A 27,943-nucleotide genomic window follows, 5' to 3' on the forward strand; every position below is an offset into this window, starting at 1 on the left:
GTCCGGATTTTGTCCGTTTGGGTCAGACAATGGGGCGGTGTCCGGCTGTTTTTCTGGATGCGCCGGCCGTGCACCCAACGCGCGGACTCATCTCGTCCAGGTGCATGCAAATTTTTGCAAATGTAATTTTGTCGGCGGACGTAGCTCTTTATGCCATTGGCCATAGTTCATGTCGGCAATAAAGCCAGCGGCCGGCAAATGTATGCCAGTCAAGCCCCAAGTTTCACGCCGTTAACAAAGTCAGCAGCCAGCACACTAGCCAGCCTTTAAAATGAATAAGTTTTCTCGCTAGCAACAAAGCCAGCGGCCGGCACACTTGCCAGCCTGCAAAAAGAACGGGCATAGTCCACAACCGAAGCCTCCCTAGTTCAGGCCTCGGGTGCTCGCAAACTTGTAGGGCACAAACTTACTCCGCTCATGAAAGGTTTTATGAACTATCGCCCAAAAGACGAATCCTTTTTGCTCGGCAGTCTTGGGATCTTGGCCTATCTCCATCCAACTCTCGCAAATCAAAGTGTCCTCTTCTTTTTTGTATGATCCAGTGCGAATGCTTTGGTTCCTCCTTTGTGCCTCGGCTCTTTGGGTGAGCTCATCGATAAACAATGGCTCCTTCGCAATGTCGACCTCTTCTTCCTCATCTTTGCAATACATGTCATCATCTTCATGCCATGTGTTGCCATGGTCGTCGGCCTCTTCTTCATGGGCACCGAAGTTGTCGGCACCATCTTGGCCGCGGCCGCCTTGGCTTTGGGTTGTAGGGGAACGCGACAGAAAACGAAAATTTTCGGTATAGCGAGCACGCCCAGGACCACTATGGAGACTGCATACAAGGTTTGATCTGATCCGTACCGACTCGAAGCGTAGCGGAAGAAGAGTCGGTGTAGATCGTCGGTGTAGATCCCCGCGGCTAGGATTTACAACCTCCCAACCGCGAGGATGTACTCCCTCTCCGGACAGCCCTTCGGGAGGCGGTCGGACAGTCCCCCGGACAATGTCGCGGACAGCCCTTCGGGAGGACCCTCGAAACTCGGACGGAGACTCGGACAGCCCTTCGGGAGGACACTCGAACAGCCCCTCGGGCAAAAGATCGAAACTACAATCTCTCTACGGGGTTGCACACATACGGTGTCAGCTATCCGGCAGGGCTTCGCCGTCCAGAACTAGTTCCTGCCGGAACCCAGACAGCCTTACGGCTCTACGAAACTCTTTTCGTGGGAGGGAGAGAAGAAGCCAGATAATGCATGGCATGTGTATGAGAGCAAGGGATGAGCTTTGGGCTGCCCACTCCTCCTCTATTTATAGGAAAGCCAAGGGGTAGGGATGGCTCACAAAAACCCAAAATGCCCATGCAAATGTCACACATGAAGGGCATAATGGGGAGTGAAGTGGAGCTCCATGGAGCCCCACACATGTGGCCGGCCAACCCCCTTGGGGGACCCCCATGAGGAGCATGCTTGGCCCCCAAGCCCTTCTAGAAGCCTTTTGGAGATATCCCAAAAGGTGACTCACCATAAAATATCCCAAAAAGCACTTTCACTATTCACGACGACATTTTTCAGCGTCTGTTCGAACTGAAAATATTTATGTGGGCTTAGAACATTTCCAGTACCCACCAAAATTATTTTCAACGCGTTCCGAAACAATTCCGGTTTAGTGATTTTCATCTGCGAAAAGCATCTGAAGTGGCTCCGGCAGCTCCGGAACATTTCCGGTTTTTATCTCAGAAAATTCCAAAAAGCTTCCAGAATGATTCTGGCATCCTCCAAGAATTATCAGGCATGTGCCGAAACCAATTTGACTTAATGGTGTATCCCGAAACAACTTTTCGGTATCATCGAAACTTATCCGATGACCTCTCTCTGCGGTACGATTCGGCTGTCCGAAACTTTTCGGTGTCCGAAACTTTTTCGGTGATTTTCTCTCAGACTCCCTGTCTAGTATTCAGCAGATAGATGACCCTTAAGCGTGTGACCCTATAGGTTCGGTGAAGTATAGACATGACCTGGAACCCCTTCCGATCAATGATCAACATCGGAGCCGTGGACACCCATATTGACCCCTATACCCACACGAATGAATATTCGAGTGAACCTCCAGTTGCAGTGAGCTATTCATGTTGCTTCGCGATATGTCACAAACACCCGAGGTGAGATTTATTGCATGCCTATGGACGAACAATTTGTCCACCATGCAAGTTACATCGTTACCAGTTTTGTTCTCTTTTCTCGTTTCCGTGTTCCGGCATCCCAGTGATCAAATCACAATGTGTCTGGCCAGACGATGATGGATGCCATTACACCGAGAGGGCCCGAGTATATCTCTCCATCGTCGGAGGAGCAAATCCCAATCTTGAGCTATCTTGTTACTTCCTATACTTTTTGTGAACCCGAAAGCTGTCGTAATAGCCACCCAGTTACGGATGACGTTTAACAAACCCCAAAGTTCACGAAGCAAGCACGAAGTAACTTGATACTCTCATGGTCTAAGGAATTATGCAAACATTAACTATCTCAATGATATTAACCATAAACTTGTGACGAAGGTATCTCATAGCACAACATCAATCCGGGTTGATTCAACACAAGCGTTCTACCAAACTTGTGCCCTCAAAATTGCCGGCATAGTCATGCCCATGATCAGGAAACAGGATCATCATGCAATACTTGAGCTAGTCTTAGAGGCAAGACTAGGAATATATTTTACCGTTTATAATACCACACGTGCATATGAGTTCCCTCCGAGCCTCGTGGATATTGTAGACTCGAGAATCATTGCAGTTATAGCATGGATCATAAACATTCATTACAAACTTGGAGATACAAAATAACTGTTATTACTGCCTCTAGGGCATATCTCCTACATGGGTCTCGTCGGAATCGTAGGCATGGCCTTGGCCGTCGACATGGAAGGCCTGGCCACGACCCTCGTAGATGACGTTCTCCATGAACGCGGTGTAGTCAGGGTCGCGGCGTTGGGATTGGCATTTCGTCAAACAGCTTGCGGGCGCTGGGAAGGTTGGCCATAGGAATCGACCGGGGCTGCTTCCTTTGCATCCCGTCGGACGACTGGCCAGCGCCACTAAACCCAGGCGTGACGTTAAGGTCGATGACGGCCGGGGTGGTGGGGGTGGCTAGCGCAATGACGCTGTCGTCCGGTGACGTGGAGAATCGAGTCTGGCCACGCGGCTGCGACAGATGAAACCCGAGCGTCTCTGGTGTTATGGAGGAGCTCTGCGACTGGTACTGCGGAGGTCGAAAGGCCGACAAGCCTGTGCTCGCCGCGGCCATGGCGGCAACAGAGAGAATGGCCGGCCCGGGTCGGCACAACCCTAGCATGACGAGGGCCTGCGTCGTCACTGCCTGCGTGGCCTTGGCGAGGATGGCCTCGTGCTGGTCGACGACGGCCTTGTGTTGCGCGACCTGCTGCGTGGCTGCGGCCTCGGCGGCGAATTCGGCGGCTGCTTTCTTCTCTGCCTCCCTTGTCCACCAAGCCCTCCTCTTGGCCGATTCCTGGTCGAGCCGCGCGAGCTTCGTCGGCGTGAGCTCCGACCGCGGTTTCTTCGAGCCGTTCTTCTTCCTCGTGGGGCGCTCGGTGGCGGCCAAAGAGCCGGGTTTCTTTGGGACGCCAGCCAAGGAGGAGTGAGGGGAGAGGGAGCGGGAGGGTTTTGGGGAATGGGAGGGAAAGTGGGCGCGGCGTGTCCCCGGTGGGCAGGCCAGGGGAGGACAAGAGCGTGTTATCTGTTTCGATGCAAATGCTGCCTAAATTTGGGCCATGAATGGGTCGAAAGCGAACAGAAAACGGACATTTGTCCATTTGCTCCACACGTTGGACGGCGTTTTGTGTTCGTCTAACTCATGCGTTGGGAGTTGGCCTTACTTTCGTTTGGGTGAAAGCGTGCTATTAATGGAGTTAGCATTACTTTTGTTTAGGTGAAAGCGTGATGCCCTGCACTTTCATGTTACCAAAGCAGCAAGAGGACTGAAGTTTTCTTTATGAGGTCTCGTCTTCCAGACCGCGCAGGACGTTGAGCCCTTGATTTACTTGCAATTGGCAGCCTAACTGAAGCAGAAATCCGCCAGAGATTTCAGGGGAAGAGCAGAGCAGCCCACCAGCTTCTTTTCACAAAGTATCCTCGTAATGATGCGAGCAGACTACAGGCTCCATCTACTGCAAACATCCAAACCGGGCATGTGACCGGCCTCGGCTATGAAAGCTGCTTTACATTACTGCCGCTTACGTCCTCTGCATAATAAAAAAATGAGGTACCTCACTTGTTTACCTGTGTACTCGATTGATGATTGCTCAGACAATCTCCAGATAATGTTTCCAACATGAGACAAAAGCTAACGACAGAATTTCACCTTTTGGTGCTCTCCTTCTTTCAACTGACGAACTAATAATTCGTACGAGTGCAGTGCCAACAAGTTAAAGCAACGAAGGCAACCCTCAGGGCTCAGACTAGTGCAAATCTACCCCACATTGGATTACTCCAAAGAAAAGATATTACAGCGAAATTGGGCACATTAGAATAAAATCATCGACGCATTAGAATAAAGTGAACATTCTGTCTTCGCTTCAAGAATTATATATTATGATTTGTGTTTGCCTCCTAGCCTAGCAATGTACAAGGGAACACTACAAGTCTACAACCACACCAAGAAGGCCTAGAGATGGTTAAGACCTAAGAGATGCATCATCTATTGTAGATGAGGACCGGTGTATTGTTAGCCCCAGAATTAGCCTACATCAAAATGGCCTGAACATGTCTCTACAAAGGTCGACATGAGGGCCATGGAATGAACAACACTGCAACGGGGGTGCTTGACGGCGGAAAATCACACCACCAGACTGCACGCAAAGAATGATCACACTATACAATGATGCCAAAATGAATCAGGATCAGTCAACTCAAACCAGTCATGGCAGATGCTATCTAGCCTGGATGGGTTTAGGGCGTTCTGATTTATTTGGATGGCACATGCAGTCAGGGCTTGGAAATGTGTATACAGATTCATTTGCTCTTTTCATTTGAATACCCTTGGCATCGCTGTGCGATCTCATATTAAGCAGCTGGCGTTTTAATGACTTCCATCTGCATAAAAGGGGAGTGCAGTTTTAACAAAATAATACTGTATTTATGATCCCAAATCATGCATAGTGAAAAAGTAATCTTTTTCTGGCCATGAACCACAATAACATACCCGATACGCGGACTGTCAAAGAGTATGGCCAATCTTCTTTTATCAGGCTTAATTGTCTTCGAATGCCCACCATACAAGTATCTTCTATGACCAAGAAGGAAATGGGGAAAATTTCCACCTTGAGTAGTCACGAAAACCTCACTATGAACACAAACGCTGTAGTCAATAGCTGCCATCCTCGAGGAGAAATTCTGGAAAACATTGCGCTATGTTAGAGCAGCATACTTCAAAGTTCAGTAAGCAAGACTTTAGAGCTCCAATTCCTACAAACCTTGAACGGAGCAAGCTCTTCATCTGATGCCAATGTTTCTTTTGTCTGTAAGAGAGGGAACATTTCAAGGAGAGGAGCCATGTTCTTCTCTGCTTTATATATTCTCCCAGAAGCCAAATAGATTGAAGTCTTATTGCTGAAACCCATTCCACGAAGCATTAATCCAACCTAAACAACATACGACATGGACATGTAAATGACTGTAACAAAAATAATCAGCACCAACGGCTGCTGAAATCAGACTAGATTTGCTGGAAATATAGCTTGTATTCACTTCATCATGAAATTTCTAAAGCATCTTTTGTAGCAGTAACACCAACATTACATACTAGCATACCTCCAAAGGTGTAAGTGGACATTTCCCATTCATCCTTATTGCTCCAGGCCTTATTACACGTCCGGGCCTAGTAAATTTTCCACGCCAGCCTCTTTCCCTGGCCTCATCCAATTCCTTTTTTTCCTCATCACCGCCGTCAAAGACACAGCAAGAGAACGCAACCATATCCTGCAAAAACAAAAACAATGGATGACGGTCCTCGTCTGGTAACCATGTTCATGCCCATATTTCACAAATGAAATTCAGACAGAAGAATGCAGAAGAATGAAGAACAGTCTTTTAAAGTAGAAAACCAACCTCTTCAAAACGGAGATGCACTGCTACATATTTCCCGTTGTTTTCCACACTTTTTTCTCTCATTCGAGAAATTAAAGTGTCAGATAAAGCAGTGATTGGTTTAGAAAACTTTAAGGCTTCAAAGTTAGCCAGGCATCTCAGTCGCTGAACAGCAGGCGGAGCATCAACTGAAAGCCGATTTGCAAAAGGTGATATCCTTATGAGCCTATAATTTATTCACAGACAATAGCGTTAAATGGTCATATAACAGTTAAACACAATAATATCAGAAGAACGTTTTCTTCGGAGCTGCAATAACCAAATTGGCTTCAACTCACCTTTCTTCAATCAACTTCGGAAGAACAACATCTTTGTAGTATTGAATAGGAGACCAAGCCTTTATCTTGAAATTATAAACATTACTCAAATTGTTACTAAACCGCTCCATTATGAATCCAGGCACCTTGTCAACCACTCGAACATCATTTTTCAAACGTTGGACAAAGTGGTCCTGGTCATAGATATCACTGAATTTGCTGTATCAAAAAATAAATATTAGTATCAAACCTTGGCAATTCTAGGCAAAATAAATAGGATTTGTTCATATTAAAGTTGACCTAAGAACAACAAGTTCCGAGAAATCCCCTCATCCAAACACACCCCTGAGATTTACATTTTATGAACAGCGCATTATTTTTCAGAATTGCCAGAACCTTGAAGTTCTGCATAGCTAACAGAAGGCCCATGCATGAAACACATGCCATCACAAATTTATAAAATGGAAACATGCTATCGTGTACAATAGTATATTAAAGTGACACATGTATGTGTACTAAATAAGTGACACATGTATGTGAACTAAACCTAACTGACTAAGTATGTATTTGTGTAGTTATATTGATGTTTGAATCCAATGACCATAGCATGGCACTACAGCAAGCAAAAACAAGGATAACAGTTCATAGCTAACAAACTGAGCTCTCTAGTGTGAATCTAGCGCAATAAAATGTTAACATAATATACATGTCATCGTTTGTGAAGTCTTTTATATTGTAGAGAATGGTAGAAGTTAAGTACAGTGCAACTGTCGTTGTTCAGAAAAAGATATCAATAACCATGAATTCATTTTTGTCAACCCTAACCAAAAGACATGGTGCAAAAAGACTATATACAGATAGTGGTACGGCGTATGAAAACCCAGTAGCATCATCAATAAGGATTACAATCAACATGATGCATATCAAAAAGAGAGAGACCTAGGATCCCTCCAAATGCTGTGGTAGTGAAAATTTGGGATTACAAGGGTTGCGTTCAGAAAACCAGCAACTGCGACTGCATTGCATATCTGCAGAATGATAGGAAATATCAGTGAGCAACACTTTGTAAATTACAAACTTTACAATACAAATTTATTTTGGTAATTGTCACAAAGAGCAACTGATGGAAAGTACCTACCGATGTCCTTTGCTGATTCAAACCACCATTTGCCTCCACATATATGTAGCCGTTTGGTTCGGGCAAACCTACCAAAGTACATAAGTAACCAATTATTGATCTGAACTTCCTTCAATATGAAATGCTTTGTGCGAAATGGCATCTGCCATAAACTAAAATAGCAAAATAGAGCAATTCATACACTGTGGCCAAATTGTCAAATACATTAAGTACATGTCGTTTTGCAACTGTAACTTTTGTAGGACTCATACCAGGGCAATCAAATATAGAAAATGTGCCTACGACAAATCAGAGAACGCTCAATTGTAAATGTGCAGAAAAACAAAGCTAGGCTTCTTTGAAATTCATCAAGCCATATATCAGTAGAATGATACCAGTACATGAAAATCAGAAATGCAGAGAAATATTCAGAAGTTTTGAATTGACATACCATAGGTATTATTGCTTATGCAAGGTTGCCAAACACCACCTTTGTAAGCATGCCGCCATACAGTTGCTAGCTACAAAAATGTAGCAATATGAGAATACTAGTAAGTAGTAACACATGTATGTGAACTAAATAAGAGACACGAATAGGTAATAGAATGTGGCGGAAAAAAACGTATCTGAAAGACACGATAGAATGAAATACTAATTTTCTTATAGCATACAACATGAACATGAGCTATCACTGAAAAACAAGTCCTTAGGAGTTGAGAGGCCATCAGGCATACACAGGTTTCATACACTTGAATCATAAATTAACCTGTCATCACCGCTACTAATATGAAAGTCATGTTCAACCAGATGCTCCTAACCATGTGCATTGTGTACACACATTCATAAGATTCAACTTTTAAAAGCAATTGTTTTAGGCCAGCAGAATTGCAAACTGTTGGATGGATAGTTTACATTGGATTTTCCATAAGCCAATATGTGATACCGCGATATTTACAACATTTCCGCACATGCTATTGCTTGAAGCAGTTAATCTGACAAATTCTGAAACCACGATTATCTGATTCAGACCAAGATACACATTCTCTCCCAGTCGAGTAAAATACTAGGCCCCCATAGAATCTGAAGTATGTTTCAACAGGTGAAACACCATTAGTTTGCCCTGGTATCCACCCTCACATAAATTTCCACAATTGTATTGTAGTAATTCTGCAGCAATTGGGGGTAAAACTAACCCATATCTGTCCTAACCAGCACGCAGCACATAAAGCAAACGAGTATACACACCACTGTCCACAAGCACAAAACGACATAGTTCAGTCTCTGAAGACACGCTGAAAGTCAGCTCACATCCAATGATCCAACCACCCATCGCCGCACCTACGACAACCCGAGTATCCACAGAACTCGCTCGTCACCCAAACCGAGCAAACACTTTGATCGCAAACGCAAACTTCCAGCCCAGCAGGCCGGGGCCACGGACGAGCAGGGGAGGGGAGGGGGCAGCGCGGCACTCACCGCGTCCGTGGCGTTGTCGGCGTCCATTTCGGGGCGCAGGCGGGCGTACAGCTGCGGGCTGCGGTAGAGCGAGCCGGGCGCGGGGCGGGAGATGATGCGGGGCACGCCGTCGAGGGAGATGGAGCCCATGTAGAGCAGCATCGCGGCGACGTAGAGCAGCGGGGCGAAGAGGAAGACGGCCTGCCGCCGCAGCAGCGCGGCCAGCACCGCCCGCGCGGCCCGCCGCGCCGCGCCTCCCCCTCCCGCCGCCTTCCCCGCGCCCGCGCCGCCCTTGGCCGACGGCCTCCTCCCCCACGCCCGCCGCGGCGACGACGGCGGCGACGGCGCCGCCCCCGCCCCGCCGCCGAAGCTCCCCAGGCGGCTGTACGCGTGGTGCTGCATCGGAACCCCGCAGCAGCACAGGCGGCCGCGGACCGCTCCGTCTCGGGGCTGTGGTCAGAGGGAGCTTTGCCAGCCCAGGACTCGCGGCGCGCGGCCGATCGGGTCTGAGCTGATCGGCGGGCGACGCCGAGGGAGGGGAGAGGGGGAACGGAAGAAGGCGGAGGCGCTGCTGTGCTGCGACTGTTCAAAGAGGGGGGGAGAAGGGGAGGGGGGACGCGCACGGCGTGGGGGTGGGCGGTGGACCTCCTTCCTTCCTTCCTTCTCCCCCTGCTGCTCGGGCGCGTTGGAATTCAAGAGAGGTTTTGGAGTGAGGGGCCCGTCTCCGTCCGTGGGAAGGGAAGGGAAGCGGGCTCGGCCGTCGCTGACTCGGTATTTTCTGGCGTCTGGTTGCGGGGGCGGCCGGTGGGCGTGGCCGTGTGGGGCAGCACGGGATGGGATAGAATGACGTCGAAGTGGAAGGTCTCTGAGGTTTGTTGCGGGCTTGGACTGGTGGACTGCTTGCGAGTGAGCGAGCGTGCGGGGTGGTCGACAGACGGGTGTGCGGAGAGATACGTTGCGATCTTTGCCTTGCTTTGCTTGCCTCTCCACGACCGCGACGCGAAAACGGCCCCACCGCCACCGGGTTGGGCTGAGTGTGCCGTGGCTGGTGACGATGAGCGTATCGGTATTGGACTTGTGGTGATGGGTTTATTATTCGTCGGACAAAAGTGGCGATCGGGACTAGTCCCTCGTCATGCCCAACACGTGTGCCCGCGACGTTAACCGCTATCCGGAAATGAACACCATCGGCCAGTGGCAAGGGCAATAACACGCCTCCCTTTATTCCGGATCCTTCCATAAGATTTGGCGCTCTCGGACTGATCGCTTTCCCTTGGTTCGAAGGCTCTTAGCTGCGAAAAGGGTGTGCTTGATGAATAACGTCAAATCCCCTCCAGAAAGGAAAGATGCGAAGCTGCAAAGGGGAGGCCAGGTACAAACGTTTCCTTGTTCTCCTTGCAAGCTGTCGCGTGCATAGTTGATGACGATATTCCTTTCCATTCTTTGAAAAGATCTTGTAGTTGGGATCATGGTGGCATTTATGTATGCGTACGAAAGAGTTCGACTAATAGTGCCCAAGTTCGTATCCACTGAGCAAGTAGTATATGGTGGTACACGACCAGTTTTCTTTCGGACGGAGGGAGTAGATTTCAAGGTCACGCAACGAGTAACCTTTTTTTTTGGCGAGACATGCAATGATTAACCTTTCAGTGCATTTTAATCAGCAAGCCCGTCTAGCTCAGTTGGTAGAGCGCAAGGCTCTTAACCTTGTGGTCGTGGGTTCGAGCCCCACGGTGGGCGACCATTGTTTTTTACCCGTGCTTGCTTTTTTGTTTCCTTCCTGAGACTCTAGCAGTACACATTACCTGAAACGAACTGGAAATGGTGAGTGAATATGAACTTTAGGCTCCACAAAACCAGGGCGCCTGCAAGAGACGCAGCTCAAAACGAATCCCCAAAGCTCCTTCCTTCTTCCTCATCATAAACACAACAGATCAGGAGGAACAGTTTCGTTTCTGGCCTTGAATCCTACGTCCAACTGCGCAACGTCTGCTGGCCGTGTGCAACGCGGCATCGATGACCCACCAACAACTTGAACTTCCACTCCAGAAAGGGTAGCAAAAGCCCTGTCAGGTGAAACAAACCAAAAACCCGATGTCCGCGACCACGGCCGAGGCCGTGCGCCGGCTCTGCGCCGCCGGCGAGCTGCGGTCGGCGCTGGCGCAGCTCGCCCGCGGCGCCAAGGCGGGCGACGGGGCGCTGGACGTGGCCGCGTGCACGGCGCTCGTCCACGCCTGCTGCAGGACCGGCGACCTGGCGGAGGCGCGGAGGGTGTTCGGCGCAATGCCGCGCCTGGGGCTGGCCCCGAACGAGGTCACCTTCACCGCCCTGATCCACGGCCACTTCGTCCGCGGGCGCAGGGAGGAGGGCTTCGCCTTCTTCGAGGAGATGAGGAGGGGCGGGGTCGAGCCGAACATCTACACCTACAACGTCCTGATCGGGGAGTGGTGCAGGACGGGGGAGTTCGAGGGCGCCCGCCGCCTGTTCGACGAAATGCCCGCCAAGGGCGTCGCGCGGAACGCCGTCAGCTACAACACCCTGATCGCGGGGTTGTGCAGGCACGGCAAGATGAAGGACGCCGCCCGGCTGCTGGAGACGATGCGGAAGGAGGGCATCCGCCCGAGCATCGTGACATTCAACCTCCTTGTCGATGGTTACGGCAAGGCTGGGCAGATGTCCAATGCCTTGCATTTCTCCAACCAAATAAGGGCGGCGGGGCACCAGCCCAACGCTCTGACGTACAATGCGCTCATTGCGGGGTTCTGCCGTGCTAGAGATATTGCCCGTGCAAACAGGGCGTTCTCTGACATGAAGGAGCGAGGACTGGCACCCACAAATGGGACCTACACTATACTGATTGATGCATTGGCCCGGGGCGGTGACATGGACAAAGCTTTTGAGATGTTTGCGGACATGGGGAAGGCTGGTTTGGAGGTGGATGTGCGCACTTACGGTGTTTTGGTGCATGCTCTCTGCATGGAAGGGAAAATGAAGGATGCCAGGAAGCTGTTCCAGTCGATGGAGGAGAAAGGTGTTAAGGCGAACAGTGTGATCTATGACATTATGATTTTTGGCTATGGACGAGAAGGGAACTCCTACAAGGCTATGAAATTAATCACGGAGATGAGGAAGAATGGCTTGGTTCCAAATTTCGCTAGCTATGGCCTGACGATCCGTAGTCTTTGTAATGATGGTAAATGCCCGGAAGCTGAAGCTCTTATCAAGGACATGGTGCGGGCTGGTCTACAACCAAACGAATCGGTCTCCCAAGCACTACTGAATGCCAAGGCAAGACAGGGAAGCTCGACCAGTAACTTTTTTACCTAGGCAGTCAAGCATGTGTTTTTTGTTTCTGTGCAAATTCAGATGTTGTATGTTTGTCTTGAGAAAGTGGGAAGAGGAAGCACACCCTCTGGTGGAAATCTGATGAAATTTCTTTAGTAAACTGAAACACCGCTCAGTGATTTACTGGACATTGCCAAAACTTAACCAAGGGCGGTACGATAGTGATAAGCAAATTCAAAGCAACAAAAGGTAGATGTATGTGCAGAGCACTCTCAGCGAGATAAAGGTCAGTGCATCCGTACTTGTATAATTTATGTTGGCTGTGTAGGTACATTTGTGTTGTATGTATAGCAGCGACCAAGTTATATGCAAGTTGGATAATTCGGTTTCTTCTTTTCCGGATGCTAATAGTAAACATGCTATATGAATGCTTTCTTTCTGTGTTTTTTTTTGAAATAAAATAATTTCTTTCTGTTTTTCGTTTTTGAGGCAAATAGACATGTTATTTTGAAGACAAATTATTTACCAACTGATTGCGGTCTTCTTTAGACAACAGGGAAAATAGCTTTACATTAACGTAGTTTTTCTTACCTCTGTGATGCTGATTTGACAGCTGAGGCATTGATCCTCTGGAGAGAACTGGTACCTGGCGCCTCACATCCTTGATCTTGATGTAGTCAAATGTTAGTGCAGGTATGTACATTGTGGGATGCCTGGTTTCCCTGGTATATTTTTGTTGCTTTTAACATGCTAGAGTTTGGAGCCAATGCTTGGAAAAACGAGGGTTGCTTACTTGTCAGCTTCGAACAATCTAAGAATGGGGGTAAAGAAAAATACCAACCCATCTAATAATGACTCTGCAGGCTGCCAGTTATTACCTGAGCGTTCCTGATGAAACCCCAGTTGACACCATTTTGGGCGTCCATGTGACCGTCTCTGCGGGGACATTGGCATCAACTGCTTCTTGCTCGATGGCGCCGGCCCTTGCATACATTGACACTGAGGCCTGGTTGTTTTTCTAAGTTGGTGTTGGCGCAGTGACGATCATCAAATACTCCTCGTTGGAGCTAGGTGCAGTGGCTGGATCGGCGAGCCGCTGGAGATGGTGGCGGTGGTATCGTCAAAGACGAGGGGAGGCGTGATGAGCGTCGAGAAGCAGCGATTATAGTTTGGCGACCGAGGTACCTAGAGTCGGAGAAGAAAACTATGACCCTCGCTCCAGCCTTGATGGATAGCCAGCGACAGGATCAGTGATCCGGTGGAGTTGGTGTCGATTTCACAGGAGACAATGGTTAGTGTTATGGTGAACATTGTGGATCAGCCACGGCGAGGTTAACTATGCACTTCTTTAAAGAAATACATGTAACTTTATTCAAACACGACAGTCTAACAATGCTTTGGATCGATGATTTAAAAACTACTCCCTCCGTAAAGAAATCTAAGATCATTGTGGATCAGAGGGAGTACAAAGTACTCCTTACTCTTAAAACCAAGAATTTCAGTGAAATCTCTTATATACATCTTTTTTGCGATCATATTTTTTGAAAGAGGAATTTCTACGAAGGCTTCAATAAAGATACTGCAGCTAGACCGGAGCCGCAACACCATTACTCGTACTTCTATATCTGCACAAACTTTATTATCCTTCAGAGACCCATCTTGAGCCGCTTATCCAAGAAGATGGAAAGCTGTGAGCGATGGATAGACTTGGGCATGAATGATCCCGTAGAAGTGCATATGGCTTAACCACAAGATCTTCATCATACTGCCGAGGAAGATTTTCAGCTCCACAAAAATCAAACCAACGAAAGCATCATACTGCCGAGCAGAAGCGAGCTGACCTTCTTGTTTGGAAAAAGTATGCAACTTGTATCTTTGTTTGTGGAAAAATAACAAAATCGTGTCTTTCTGTGGAAAAAGTATGCAGCTTGTATCTATGTTTGTGGAAAATAACCAAATTGCACCTGTGCTGAGGCTTAATAAGAATTCAACTCTGATTTGTTTCCATGTCAAATGTAGGAGGACAACCAAGGTGATTGGCTCAGCAAGTTGCCTGATGAAGTTTTGCTCAACATCATCCAGCGACTTGATGTCGCTGATGCCGCAAGAACCAGCGTCCTCTCCAGACGTTGGAAGCAGATCCGTGCTATGGTGTTTGTGCCGCTCTGATCTGGGCATGTAATAGAGCTAGTTATTTTGGTGCTGTCAGGTTTTCGCTCCATAGCACTCGTGAACGATGGCGGGCGAGTGCGGTGGGTTTCCTGGCAGTGCGTTGAACTCGCTACCTCTCTTTCTTCTCTCCTGGATGTTTCCTGGACAGATTGTATTTCCGTTCTATGTAATGGAAAGGGGGTCAGCCTGGTTCAAAAAAAAAAGAGATCCGTGCTATGCTCTCAAAAATGGTCATAACAGATGATCTGTGCTTGAAGCAACCAGGAGCTTACTGAAAAGAAGGGCTGAAAGTCTACATACCATTCACCTGTTGCGCGTTGGATTCTACTTGGGAGATGAGTCTATTTTCATTGGCCATACTGTTGCCAACACCATAGCAACACAAAAGGTTGCTTCGGTCGAGTTTACAATCTTGACAAAGTGCACTTATGGGAGGCAGTTCATGTCTTTCTTTGATTCGTGTCCAAACACATTTGGTAGTTTTTCACGCCTCGCGCTAGAGAATTTGAGGTTGGGTGAATCAGATTCCCCAAAATTTTCAGTATATGCAAGCAACTGGAGTTCCTCAGCATCCACCGCTGCAACATGGGGATTATGTTTTTGCTGGAAGTGGAACACCCGCAACTCAGTGAATTAGTGATTGCTGTTACCAGTTCTAAGAGAGTTGATCTTAAGTGGGTACCGAAGCTGACAAAAGTGTAATTTAATCGTTTTAAATCTCAACATGACCCCTTCTGCTCTGCTCCAGACTATGAGCATCATCAATATTGGTCTTTCTTGGCACAAGATGCTCAAGTTAAGCGAGTTGCTTGGTAAAACTGCCATAAGCAACCTGCATTTGGACTTCAAATGCGAAAAGGCAAGTTAAAGTCCACAATGTTGTCAGCGTGATGTGTGTCGTGGAGAGGTTGTAATCATTATTTTTGGTTAACATAATGCTGCTTTATCCCGTTTTTTGCAGATTTGGGTCAAACCAAAAGGTCGAAGACAATTGTAGCCGGTGTCCCACAAACTAAGGCTTGTGAATTTGATTAACATTTCTGAAGAATGCGATCTCACCCGGACAATGTTCATACTCCAAGGTGCATCCAACCTAAGGAACTGGGCATCATGGTAACCTCTTTGTACTGGTTCTTTAATTCTCATTTTTGCTCCACCTTATGTATCTATGCTAACCTCATGTTGGAATTGCAAAGCCTATTGTCTCATTTAGAAGTTCAAACTTTTTGTGACCAGTTAGGAAGTTTTGATCTGAGCGAATGCAGGTGAGGAATCATTGGTGTGAAATGATATTGGGGAAGCGGAGGAAGAGGTATGCGTTCTGCGAGGAGAAGGACAAAGGACTTGAGTGGGAACCATCTGCATCTAATTTCAAACACCAGTCTGGCTGAGCTCAGAATCTATGGTAGGTTTAAAGCAGAAGAAAATTTTGCTAGCTATGCCAGATGTGTCATGGAAGCAGTGGTGAATCTGAAGGACATAAAACTATATAAGAATCCAGTGTGTGATAATCGGAAGCACAAGGTTCCAAAGGAGTGCACACGCAAGCAGAAGTTGTCTCTTAGGAACAAAATCACTGAGGGGATGTCATCTCTCGTCCGGATTCACTTTCTATATACAAACTGGGAGAATAAGAATGTCACAGAGAAGAATAATGCATAGTAGTACCAATGTGTATTACCTAGGAGATAGATGGGAATGCAAGCAGGATGTAAGTTATGTAGGTGGCTAATGAGCAGATAAGCCTGTAGCACATTTCATACTACTAGAATAAACATGGCAATGCTTTACTGTAGCAAGGAAAACAAAGCTTGGAAATTTGATAGCTCTACGCGACTATAGTGCAGTCCAAACAGAACCTACATAGTACTCCGTCTGTTCCAAATTATAAGATTTTCTAACTTTTTAAGATCGGATGTATATAGACGCTTCACTCATTTTGGTCTGTATGTAACATTTCGGAACGGAGGAAGTACATACAAAGCACATGATTTTCAAAGGGTGGGTTGGCACAGCTGCAATCTTCTTGATAGTTCTGATAAGTGTTTTTCTTCAGTCTGGCTATTCTGCTGGGTCTTTAATCCGAGTGGGCGGCCTACACTTGTGGCCATGGTGTTTGACAGTTTTGTGTTAGTGACACAAAAATGCCGTTGTTTCATTAGTGTTTGTTTGTCTAATTCTATCTAGTGTTTGTAATAATCAGTCTAAATAACCAAATAAGGAGACGAAGAATAATAGGAGTACTTTGTTTCATCATGTGTGTTAAAAGGCCGGGTACCAAGCTGTACCAAGCTGTGCTTTGCTCGGGTAGCGATGGCTGACGAGGTGCTCCAGGATGTCCCTATGAAATGAACATTATACAGTTTGGAATCAACACACTATAAATAAAGGAAAGTAAAGGAAAATAACCAGGAGTCACCTACAGTGGCGGTGTGCCCGGCATGTCGTCAGCTGGGGAAGTGGCAATGGCACCGGTAGAACTCCATCATTTTTGCATAATTGCAATACGTTTTCTCAGATAAAGTGAGCATCGCTCATTGCTCCCAGAAGCTTCGTTTTGCAAGTTTTCAGGCCGCAAGTTTGCATCATCGTCGACAATTATTGTTTTCGTTTCCTGGAGGCAGTCCATTGCAGACAAGCTTGCAGATTCAACAGCTTTGCATGAGGTATTTCCAAAATCTGCATAGAACAACTTTGGCTGGAAGGCCGGCCAATCTCCATGCGGCGGCAGATCGACAGAAGGAGAACCAAGCACCCCATCTGTTCTTGTACCATTGATATCGTTTCCCTTAATGGTGTTCCTGATGGCCTGTCAAAGTATGAACCTCTTGCTGTCTTGCATATGGTGGCATGGATTGCACTGAAACTAACGTTTCCGTAGCTGAATTCTCAAGTGCTCAAGGTTCAGCTGGCCTGGCCATACATACTACTACTGTCAGTATGGTATGGCCTGAAAGAAAGAGTGAAGAGCATATTCTGGCGAACATATAAGCATAACCGGTACCAGACTATGATGCACTACGATACAGAAAAAATATCAGTTGAAGCGGAAGCAGCAGCAAACAGACCAAAAAAGCATGATCTTAGAACTATCAGTTCCTCTAAAATGCATAAACAAAAGAAAGGAGAAGTGAACTTTCAGCACAACCATGTTCAGAGCTTGTGAACACCCATGCTGCTATGACTGACTGACACACAGTACATGAATTAAGATACAACAGATTTGCCCCAACTACAGCCTGAACATGAGCAACACTGGTTTATCTCTTTTACAATCTCCAGCATTTGTCCCAACTACAGCTACAAGTTACCTAACATCATCCTACATTATTACATCACATCACTGTCAAGAACAGTGCTACGAGGCCAGAACTATGCGCCCCTGGACCACCTCCACCATGCTTGGCCTCTTCCACGGCTGGCCGTGCAGTCCAGGGCCATGCCGAGCACGCGCACCATCTGCTCCCGCCACACGCCTGAGACTGGCAGGCAAGGATCAAACAGCTCGTTCCTCGTCCCGCGAGCGATCACCCATCGTACCCAGCCGACAAGGTTCCCACCACCTTCCAAGTCTTCTTGCCCTGTAGGTGGCCGTCCTGTAAGCAGCTCCAGCATGACGACGCCAACGCCAAAGCTGTACACGTCGCCTTTCGTGCTGGACTTCATTGTCTGCCCGTACTCTGGGGGGATGTATCCAAATGTACCGGCGATGTCGGTGCTGACATGAGTCTCGCACGCGCTGATTATCCTTGCGAGGCCAAAGTCAGAGACCCTCGGCTCGAAGTTCACGTCCAGCAGGATGTTGCTTGATTTCATGTCCCGGTGGATGATATGAGGCACAAATCCTTCATGAAGGAAAGCAAGCCCATGGGCAGAACCGAGGCAGATCTTCAGACGGTCAGGCCATCCAAGTGCTTCTACTGCATCTGCTCGGTTCCTCAGCCATATCTCCAGACTCCCATTCTCCATGTACTCATAGATCAGGAACCGCTCGTCGCCACAAACACAGTAACCAAGCAGGGGAACAAGGTTTGGGTGCTTCACCTTTCCAACTGTCTCCATCTCAGCTAGGAATTCACGGTCACCCTGGAACTGATGGCCACCATGAAGCCTCTTGATCGCAACTCTCCGACCTTCAGGGAGTGCCGCCCTATAGACAGTGCCAAAGCCACCATCGCCTATGATGTGTTCTTTACTGAAATTCTTTGTGGCTTTCAGTATATCATCAGTGGTGACCCGCAACAGTGAATGCTGAAAAGTTGCGAGATTGATACTCAGAGGTTCCCGTGACTTCCTTCCTAGGAGCTCATCACTTGAGGTTGGCCAACGGTAGCCTTGGCCTTACCAGCGGGCACAATAACCAATGAACTGTTCCTCGATAGTTTGTGTCTCAGATAAAACACCAGAAGTACTAACACAATGATGACAGCAAGTGAAAGGATACAAATGATCCCTAATCTTCGAACTCGATGAGATGGATGAGCCACCCTACGACCAGTGCCATTAGTGGAACAAACACCTCCTGCTGCACAATCTGATGAGCTGTACATGTCGATGTGGTTACCAGAGAAGTTGGCAAATGTGAGGCCAAATATATTGCAAATACCACAAGGGATGACACCATAGAAATCATTGCTTGAGAGGTCAAGATAGTTCAAAAAGCTGAGATCAGAGAGTGCTGATGGTAAGCTTCCAGTGAGGCTATTGTTGTGGATATCAAGAGAAGACAGTTGTGTGAAGTTCGAGATAGACTCATCTAGGGTCCCTGAGAAATGGTTACTGCTTGAATTGAAGAACAGCAGTGAGCTTGAGGATTCTCCATCCATGGGACAAAAGAATAAAATTTTCCCGGAGAGATTGTTGTTATTGACATCCAGGCGGTTCAGATATTTGTTGCACAGCAAAGACCGGGGTAGACTTCCGGTAAGTACATTACCGGACAAGTCTAGCATTGAAATTTTGGGAAGAACTTGGCCTATCTCAACAGGAATGGTGCCATTTAGGTGGTTGTTTGATAGAATAAGGCCTTGAAGTTGTACCAATGGTGCAGACCAAGGAAGCATTGGTCCAACTAATCCATTAGAAGACAGATTAATGCTTGTAAGATTTGTCAGCTCACCAAGCTCTGAGGGAATGGTGCCATTTAGCAAGTTGCCTTGCAGGTTTAGCACCATCAGCATAGAACACTTCTTTATTGCTGCCGGAATCTGACCAGTCAACCGGTTGTATGACAGATCAAGAAGGCCATTATGCTGCACAAACTCCGAGTCAGGGTGAACCTCATTTTCAAACCCCACACAGATCTCAGCAGGAATAGCACCAGAGAGCTGGTTATAAGACAAAATCAAGCTATTGAGCAATGTCAAGTTAGATATGGCCCTCGGGATGTGCCCTGTCAGATTATTAGAGCTCAGGTACAGTGTAGCAAGGTTTCGGCAGTTGAAGAGTTCTATTGGAATGTTCCCAGATAACCCATTGCCATGCAGAGACAGAATAGTCAGATTTCGTAGATAGCCGACAGACTGTGGTATGGGTCCTTCCAAATAGTTATTGTCAATCTGCAACCTCTGCAAGCTGGACAGCCTACCAATGCTATCTGGGATCTGGCCGGTAATCTGATTGTTGCTGAGAGAGATCTGCAAAAGAGTTGATGACTCCCACAACCTGTCAGGCAGCATTCCTGTGAAATTGCTTAGGGACAATTCCAGACTAACTAAAGGCAGGTCAGCCAGGTACCCTGGTATCTCTCCATGAAGATGGTTACCTAGCAAGTTCAGCTCGGTGAGGTTTGTGCATCCTTTAAAAGTTCCCTCGATACTTCCAGTCAGATTGTTATCATGCAGTATGAGTGTTTGCAAGGAGTTGTCTTGACACATCTCCGCAGGGACAGAACCTGAGAGACGGTTGGTTTCTGCAGAGAAACTGAGCAGATGCTGCAATGGCAGCAATGGCAAAGGTCCACTGAACAAGTTTTGACCCAGCGATATAGATCTTGCATTTGCCCAGTTCCTTATCCAATCTGGAATATTGCCTGATAGTTTGTTCCCTTCCACAGAAAAAGAGATAACAGTTTCCAGTTCTGCAAGTTCTTCAGGGATGGAGCAGTGAAGTCATTAAATGACAGATTTATGAGAGCAATCTTCTTGCAGTTACTTAGTTCTTTCGGTATGCTCCCCCTGAGCCCTGCATTCTTCGCAATCAGCTGTGTCAGATTACCAAGCAGACCGATTGATGTTGGGAGTTCAGCATCGAAGTGGTTCTCTGATATGTCAAATTCCTCCAGAATTACAAGACCGCTGATTGACCAAGGGATGGTGCCTGTGAGTTTGCGTTCAGGGAGCAGAAGTACTTGAAGCCGCTTCAGATTACCAATTTCTTCTGGAATGCTAGCGGTGAACGCATTTTGGCCCAAAATCAGCAGTCGAAGGTTTTCCAATTGACCAATCTCCCTAGGTATTGGCCCCACAAAATTGTTTGAGGACAGATCAAGTGACATAAGGTTCACCAACGAGCTTATTCCAGAAAATATTAATCCACTGAGGTTATTCTGGCTTAGATCAAGATGCAACAGCTGAGACAGATTACGAAAAGCTGCTGGTATTGATCCATTTCGGCTGTTCATGTGAAGGTCCAGGAACTCTAGGTTCTGCAGACTGCCCAACTCTGTAGGAATGCCACCAGAGATGGAATTCCCGGATATGGACAGCTTGGTGAGATGCTGCAACTGAGCAATTGCAGGGCTCAGTTGTCCATGTAATAAGTTGTTGTCAAGCACCATTTCTTTCAGCATCTTCAAGGTATATAATGAGGGAGGCAGGGGCCCAGTAAGCTGGTTATCATTCAGTTCTAGGTACTGAAGACGCTGCAAATTCCCAGGGTGTCCGGAAGCTCACCGGTAAACCCACACCCACTTAAGTTCAGCAGAACAAGCGACTCGAATGCCCCAATGCATGAAGGAAACCGGACGTAGAGTGGCATGGAGGACAAGTCTATGGCCACAACGCTACGCCCCGAACAGGTTATACCTAACCAGCTGCAAGGGGGAGTTTCTGAATCAAACCAGCTGCGGAGGAAACCCTTTTCTTCAGCAATTGAGTGCCTCAGAGTGAATAAACTTTTTATATCACTTGATTCAGACATGACAGAACTGGGGATGAAGATCACAAGAAGAATGAGAAGGCAGATGCTTCGAGATCCCATTGCTATTATGTTCTTTGGACTTGTGTGATGTTCAATCTGCATAAGAGATTAAACATGTCAGTGGCTTTCAAAGAACCACATAGCACATGACATGTCAAAAGTTCGTCATGTTCACTATGTCAATGCTAAAAAAAATGAGATATTCTATGTGATCCAGAACAAAAAGAAATTCAACTTTTCCTTTAGCATATGAGGAACCAGCAATCAAAGTGATACTCAGGGTTTTATTTATTTGAGCCAGACTGGATGTTCAAGGCTTCAAAACAAATGGCTTGTTTATTACAGAACTTGTAGATTTTAATCACACTTTGATGTAAATGAGCAATCAAAAGTTGTGCAATGATAGAGCTCAAGCAGGGATTTACACTGACTACCTTCTCAAACATGACGCCCTTTCTTTGCTGCTGTTAGTTACAACGGAACTACAGCAGACGAAACTCAACTCAACCGAAGTTCATACGCTCCCCTCAGAAATACACCCTGAACTCCTGAAGAAAAATAAGAAACAGCAGTCAGCTTCATGTAAGTAATGCTCAGGTCAAGGTACAAGAATGAGTAAACAAGCAAGCCCATCCTAGTACAGTCAAAATCATACAGCACAACTGAAGAACCACGAGTTACAAATACTCTCACTTAGCACTGCCCCCTACCATCTAGCCAAGAGACTCGGTACAATGCCAGTGGTGTTGTGTCCAAAAGAAAGTGCACAGTAGCATGACAAACCCAGGAAACACAAAGGAGAAAAAACAGCAGCACAAGTGGAAAAAACCCTCCCTAAAGCCCAAGAAGCAGGGGAGTCGAACTGTAGGACACAGGATGCCCATGAAACATCCATCCACCACAAAATTCACAAGCCACTCCACTGTTTTCCTATAACGGGAAATGCTATAGTAAATATTGCATGCAAGGGGTGCAGCTTTACATCTCAGATCAGATGGCACAAAACCAAGCATGCAGCATCATAAATGCAAGGCAGGCAGGCAGGGATGCCACCTCCTGCACAGGGAGGAAAGGAAAAGCGACGGACCGCAGGGCACAAGAAAGACTACTCCCACACACATCCCCTTCCCCACGAGATTCAGCAGGTGGCGGCACATACGCAAGCTGAGCACAGAAGAATCGTGCTGCATACACCTCCACCGATTCAGAGAGGCAATGGGTGACAATAGTACAAACTTGCGGGGGGAAATTGCAAAACGTGTTACTGCCAGCATTTCTCCTAAGGCCTTGTTTGACAGCAAGGGATTGTGGAGGTTTTGGGAGGAGAGGATTCCAGGGGATTTGGTGAATCCCCCTCTTTCACCCAATCCCCTTGAAACCTCAAAATCCCCCTCCAGCCACACATCCCTCAAATCCCCCTCCGTACAAAACACTGTTTGACAGAAAGGGATTGCCATATTGAATTAAAATATTGTAAAACAGTTAAAAATCTAATCTTGCAACAGTTCTTCACATGAACAACATAATTTGCTTGACTTGGAATCAATATATCATCACATAATTGCGCTGTCACATAACAGCAACATATTCTCTTACATCAGCATGACTTGGAACATAGAGAAAAGTCCTAGGCAAGACATGCGTATATTTAAGCATGCTGAGAATACATAAGCATGCTTAACTATTTATGCAACATAGAAAAAAGCATGCTGAGAATACATAAGCATGCTTAACTATTTATGCAATATAGAAAAAAGCATCACTTGATGTTCTGCATGCTTAACTATTGTTGGAAGAGTACATGACAGGAGCATAAATTCCAACCATAAGACAGCAGTAGCACAGACACAAAAGCAACCGAGACTCTCAAACAGACGATTTCGAGGGACCCTGCCAACGTCACATTCTTCCTCTGCTTGTTCCACTTCTCAACCTGGTTCAGTGGGACCTGGAGGGAAAACAAAATTCATGTCAGCAAACAAAGAGACTTTTCCCTTGCATAAACAACAATGATCAGATATATTTCAAGGAATTATATGAAATGGATCATCGACCTAAAATCTTACTGTACATTATTACTACTATCAAGAGCACAACTGCATGGCAGAGATTTTTTAACAACAACTATAGATCGTGCATATGGAACCGTAGCGCCTCCATCACAAAATACAAAATTAAAAAGTGAACAAAGGCAAGCTCCGTTCAACTTCAGAGACTGTAGACTGTTTGCAAAGGGAAAAGTACAATGAAGAAATAGTATGAATTATTTCATGGCCTTGTTAGAGTTACATCAAGAGGTACAGAACTACTTCCAGATTAAATCAAATAGTAACAAACACAAAAGCAAGAAGAATCTGATGTGACACGCAAGTAACGTTGAACATTTACTGGGCAGTCCCATGAATATTTCTTCAGACCAACAAGCAGCGAGAGATTACACATTCATAACACAATCCATTGCTCCAAAATCAGCCAACTACATACAGAATACAGAAACTTCCAGACCGAACAGTTTTTTCGTGGAAGAGAAAACTCACAACAAAGTCTGATGAGCAAACAATTTATGATGCACTGTAGAGTGAGTTATTGCACTACTGGAGGCAGCACATTTAGTTAGTGCTGATCCAAGCCAAGGAAACGAACGATTTAGTCTAAATACACCCACTGTCCATTACTCCAATGGCTGAGAAGAAGCTAATCCCCTTTGGGTGTGGAAGAAACATGTATCATATCTAAGCTAGCATAGGTGCTCTCGATCCAGCAAGAACAACTATACTCTATATTACTTAAACAAACATGTATCATCACTGTTTCTTTATTGCCAAACACTGATTCCACTCGGAAATTTTGTAAAATTTTACAAACAGGTATCCTTAAAACCCATTTGTAAAATTTTGCCGAGTGATCTCATCTCGGAAACATCATAATGCACACCAGCAAAGCCAGTGAATCTCTCTGTCCCGGTTGACCTGTGCGGCGGGACGATTCACTTTGCTATGTCAGTCGCTAGTGCAAGGACAAATCTAAATCAGAGTATACAGTATATACAAATACAAATCAGAACAAGCACCCAAATCAGAGTATACAGTATATACAAATACAAATGACAAAGAAAGGAAGGCAGTAGATTTGTTCATGAATTAGTAAACAGCGGCTACAAACAAGAAAGATGTCGTTTAGACTTCAGATACCACAACATCAGACCATCACTAATTAACAGCTCTACACCACACTTCAATCACCATCAACATCAGATCACCACCTACGGTGAAAAATGTAGTTTACAAACTGTCAATCCCCCAAGATCCATCAGACCATCACCATCACCATCAGAAAATCACGGCAATCTCGCCGGGTAGGGTTAGGGTCGATGAGGGGCTAGAAGAGGACAACGTTCTTGGCGAGCTCGCCGGGTAGGGTTAGGACAGAGGTGGGGAGAGGAGGGGAGAGGCGGCGATGACTTACCGCCAGGGAGAACGCCAGTATTCTGGAGTAACGCCGGCGTCGGGCGGCGTCGGGCTCCTCCTCTCGCCGGCGGGGCTCCTCCCCTCGGTGGCGGCGGCGGGGCTCTTCCCCTTGGTGGCGGCGGCGTTGAAGATCCGGCGGCGGGGCTCCTCCCCACCGTGGCTGGCGGCGTGCGCTCGGTCGAGAGATTCCCTGAGTCCTTCGACAAGGGTTCTGAGTGGCGTGGGTTCGGGAGGATCGAAGGGGGATTAGAGAGGATCCGCCCATCCAAACCCCCTGTACCAAATGGGCCGACGGTTTTTTTGGGGTTTCTGGCCCACGCGAGGAAAATCCTCTTGAAACCCCTCCAATCCACTCACGCCAAACGAAGCCTAAAGATGTCAGATCTTTTTCTTTTTTGCAGGATAAAGATGCCAGATCTTTACCATGCTTACAACTAATCTAAGCAATCCAAACAATTCAAAAAAGAGTAGTAGTAGTACCACTTGTAGAATGTTTTCTCCCGTGATTTGGGCCATCATTTGGGAGCGATTTGTTTATGCAACCGTGTATGATTAAAGTATATTAAATGTAGTTCTATTGCATTCAAGTGTGCGCACAAAACAAAAGTGCAGCCAACCGTGGGCCGGGAGTCTACGCCCGCTGCAAAAGAGTAAAAGTACGTGCGTAGCCCGAGACAGCATGAAGGGGTTGGGTTTAATTGAACTGACGCCCCGACGGCGAAACCGGGGGCGGAATTTGCAGGAACAGAAATTACCAAACTCTTTTTTCATCAAACAAAGCGAGCAAAACAAACGGAATTGAAAACGAGAACACTGAGAAAAGCTCCGTAAATTATTTGAGGAAGAAGTAGAAATACAGTAGTAAGATTCTGGGAGACGAACAGGACAGGAACAGTGAAAAGCTCCGTGAAAAAACACCCAAAAAGGAAGGAAAATGCTCTGCAGCGAGTACAGCTTTGCATATGGAATAATTGTTCAAGAACAAAGCTATCACCGAACGCTATAATTAGGAAGACCCATGAGGAGAAGCCGCAGTGATCCTCCTCCACCCCCGTGAAGTTGCAACCCCAGACTAGAGATCCCCGCCGCAGCAAACCTCTTGCTCGAGGCTTCATTTGGTACAATGAGGAAAAAACCGAGGCCCAACGGGGATTTTGAGGAGGACAAGGAAAGATCTCCCCTAGTGGTCAATTCGCAACAAGAGGAGGAAAATCGAAGAACTGGCAGATGGATCCACAGTTCCACACAAAGTTGCAGACAATTCGCAAACAGAGTACTAACTGAAGAAAAAAATCCCGAATAAATCGGCAAACGAATTGGGCCTTCTACCACAGCGATATTTGACAGCAATCGGTCTACTGAAACCATGCCGTTGTTGCGATTAACCCGAGATGGCGAGAATGAAACAAAGACACGCGCGTGCAGCAGCGTGATAGGTTCGTACCGCGACGATGCCAGATGCGGAGACGCGGGAGCAGGGGCGCGCCAGGGCGGCGCGAGCGATGGCCGCCACCGCCGTGGAGCCGACGAGCCGCTTCTCCGTGCGCTGGAGCCGGAGCCAGGTAGGCGGGCGGGCGGAGGGAGACGGGGCCGCGCCCGCGGTTTGCGCACCTGCGGGGACGAGGGAGGGGCGTGAGCAGCGGGCGACAGGGGGAAGAGCGCGGCAGACGGAGCCGGCCGCGGAGGGGAGGGGAGGACGATCGGCTCGCGCACGCACCTTGCAATGCCGCCGGCGGCGGCGGGCGGCGGCGTGCTCCCGCGGGGGTCGTCGGTTTAGGTGGGGCTCGCACGAGATGGGCGTGTGCGCGCGGTGGGCGAGCGAGCGAGCGGCGGCAGGCAGCGGGTGCGAGTGGGAGGGAGGAGAGCCGAGAGCGTACGTACTCGCGCACAGACTGGGGTTTGGGGTTTGTAGGGGCGGGCGTAGGAGAGGTGAAGAGGACGAGGCGGTTTGGTTGGGGTGGCAAAAAAGGTGGCCTGCGTGCTCTGCTCCGTTGCTACCTTCGCCGTTAACCATGATGAGCAGCGGTCACGTTTCCTTCCTGTGGCCCATGGCCATCGAGTCGCCTACCCTTCTCGCAAGAAAAGTCACCACTGCTTGAGGGCGCGCTCTACTGCCTTTGTTTTGTTTGCCAATGAAAATGACATTTGCCATATGCACAACCCATGTGTTTGTTTCCATGATGATAAGATGATAAGATCCTCTTGAGTTATAAAAATCAGTCGAATAGGGTTTAAATTTTCATGTTCTTCGAAAGAGGATCCGAATCCTCGGGTTTTCTAGCATGCGTGTTGTGCAATGTGCATGTTGTCGGTGTTGTAATCATCCGAAGATCGCCCCGGAGAAAAAAGCGATCATCTGAATACATGCAGGAGATATCTGTTTTTGAAATGACAAATGGAAAGTAAATGTGTCATAACGCAGCTACATTGATGCTGTCTCTTCCTATTTGCACGCGTTCGGCGCACGAGCGGGCGGATGGTGTTGTGTTCCCCCGGGTCCTGGTCTAGGAGTGTGTGTGGCGAGCGAGCGGCGACAAAGAGTTGGGGGAGGCGCATCCTATCTTGCAAAGAAATTTTCCGGTTGAATGAAATCTTACGGCCACAAACACATGACGAGGGCAACATTTCTGTATGAAATTCAATTTCGCCACTACTATTGCACTCAATGTCGTGCCTTAGCATCATACGTTGGTGGAATCGTCGAACAAGGCGCAAATCTTCGAGTTTTTTCAAAAGAAGATCTAAATCCTTGGACTTACAACTACGAGTTGGTAGCATAACATTACAATCATCCAAATGTCGCATGGAGTAGAAACAAACATATGAATATATGCAAGAGATATCTGTTCTCAAACGATAAATTGGAAGTAAATGCCTCGTAACACAGCTACATTGATGTTTTTTG

At 47.1% G+C, this 27,943-nt stretch overlaps 2 protein-coding genes, 1 non-coding gene and 1 pseudogene across 9 annotated transcripts; 2 read left to right on the plus strand and 2 right to left on the minus strand.

The window, feature by feature from the left end:
* Positions 1-4,551: 4,551 nt before the first annotated feature.
* On the minus strand, positions 4,552-9,594 carry LOC109778216 (protein ESMERALDA 1). Of its 3 annotated transcripts, none has more exons than XM_073510869.1 (10): positions 8,992-9,594; positions 7,971-8,036; positions 7,541-7,608; positions 7,342-7,430; positions 6,424-6,621; positions 6,107-6,311; positions 5,810-5,977; positions 5,473-5,640; positions 5,202-5,392; positions 4,552-5,092 (listed from the first exon to the last, which is right to left on the minus strand). In XM_073510869.1, the coding sequence occupies exons 1-10, from the start codon at positions 9,374-9,376 to the stop codon at positions 4,930-4,932; spliced, it is 1,701 nt and encodes a 566-aa protein (XP_073366970.1). In that variant the 5' UTR covers positions 9,377-9,594; the 3' UTR covers positions 4,552-4,929. The 3 variants fall into 3 exon arrangements, with proteins under 3 accessions (XP_073366970.1, XP_020192358.1, XP_020192359.1); XM_020336769.4 differs by having other exon boundaries at positions 7,971-8,040; positions 8,996-9,593; XM_020336770.4 differs by having other exon boundaries at positions 8,996-9,540.
* A 1,047-nt stretch (positions 9,595-10,641) lies between these two features.
* TRNAK-CUU (transfer RNA lysine (anticodon CUU)) lies at positions 10,642-10,714 on the plus strand. The gene has a single exon. It is a non-coding gene; the product is annotated as a tRNA-Lys (tRNA).
* A 54-nt stretch (positions 10,715-10,768) lies between these two features.
* On the plus strand, positions 10,769-16,430 carry LOC109778199 (uncharacterized). Of its 5 annotated transcripts, none has more exons than XM_073510871.1 (5): positions 10,769-12,545; positions 12,873-12,952; positions 13,123-14,117; positions 14,279-15,290; positions 15,393-16,430. In XM_073510871.1, the coding sequence occupies exon 1, from the start codon at positions 11,069-11,071 to the stop codon at positions 12,299-12,301; it is 1,233 nt and encodes a 410-aa protein (XP_073366972.1). In that variant the 5' UTR covers positions 10,769-11,068; the 3' UTR covers positions 12,302-12,545; positions 12,873-12,952; positions 13,123-14,117; positions 14,279-15,290; positions 15,393-16,430. The 5 variants fall into 5 exon arrangements, with proteins under 5 accessions (XP_073366972.1, XP_073366974.1, XP_073366973.1 ...); XM_073510873.1 differs by lacking the exon at positions 13,123-14,117 and having other exon boundaries at positions 15,393-15,544; positions 15,668-16,430; XM_073510872.1 differs by lacking the exon at positions 13,123-14,117 and having other exon boundaries at positions 15,393-15,544; positions 15,697-16,430.
* Positions 16,431-17,509: 1,079 nt separating this feature from the next.
* Positions 17,510-26,945, minus strand: LOC109778214 (leucine-rich repeat receptor protein kinase MSP1-like; annotated as a pseudogene).
* Between the last annotated feature and the right edge of the window lie 998 nt (positions 26,946-27,943).

This window comes from Aegilops tauschii, chromosome 3, assembly GCF_002575655.3.
Source record: "Aegilops tauschii subsp. strangulata cultivar AL8/78 chromosome 3, Aet v6.0, whole genome shotgun sequence".
NCBI lineage: Eukaryota > Viridiplantae > Streptophyta > Magnoliopsida > Poales > Poaceae > Aegilops > Aegilops tauschii.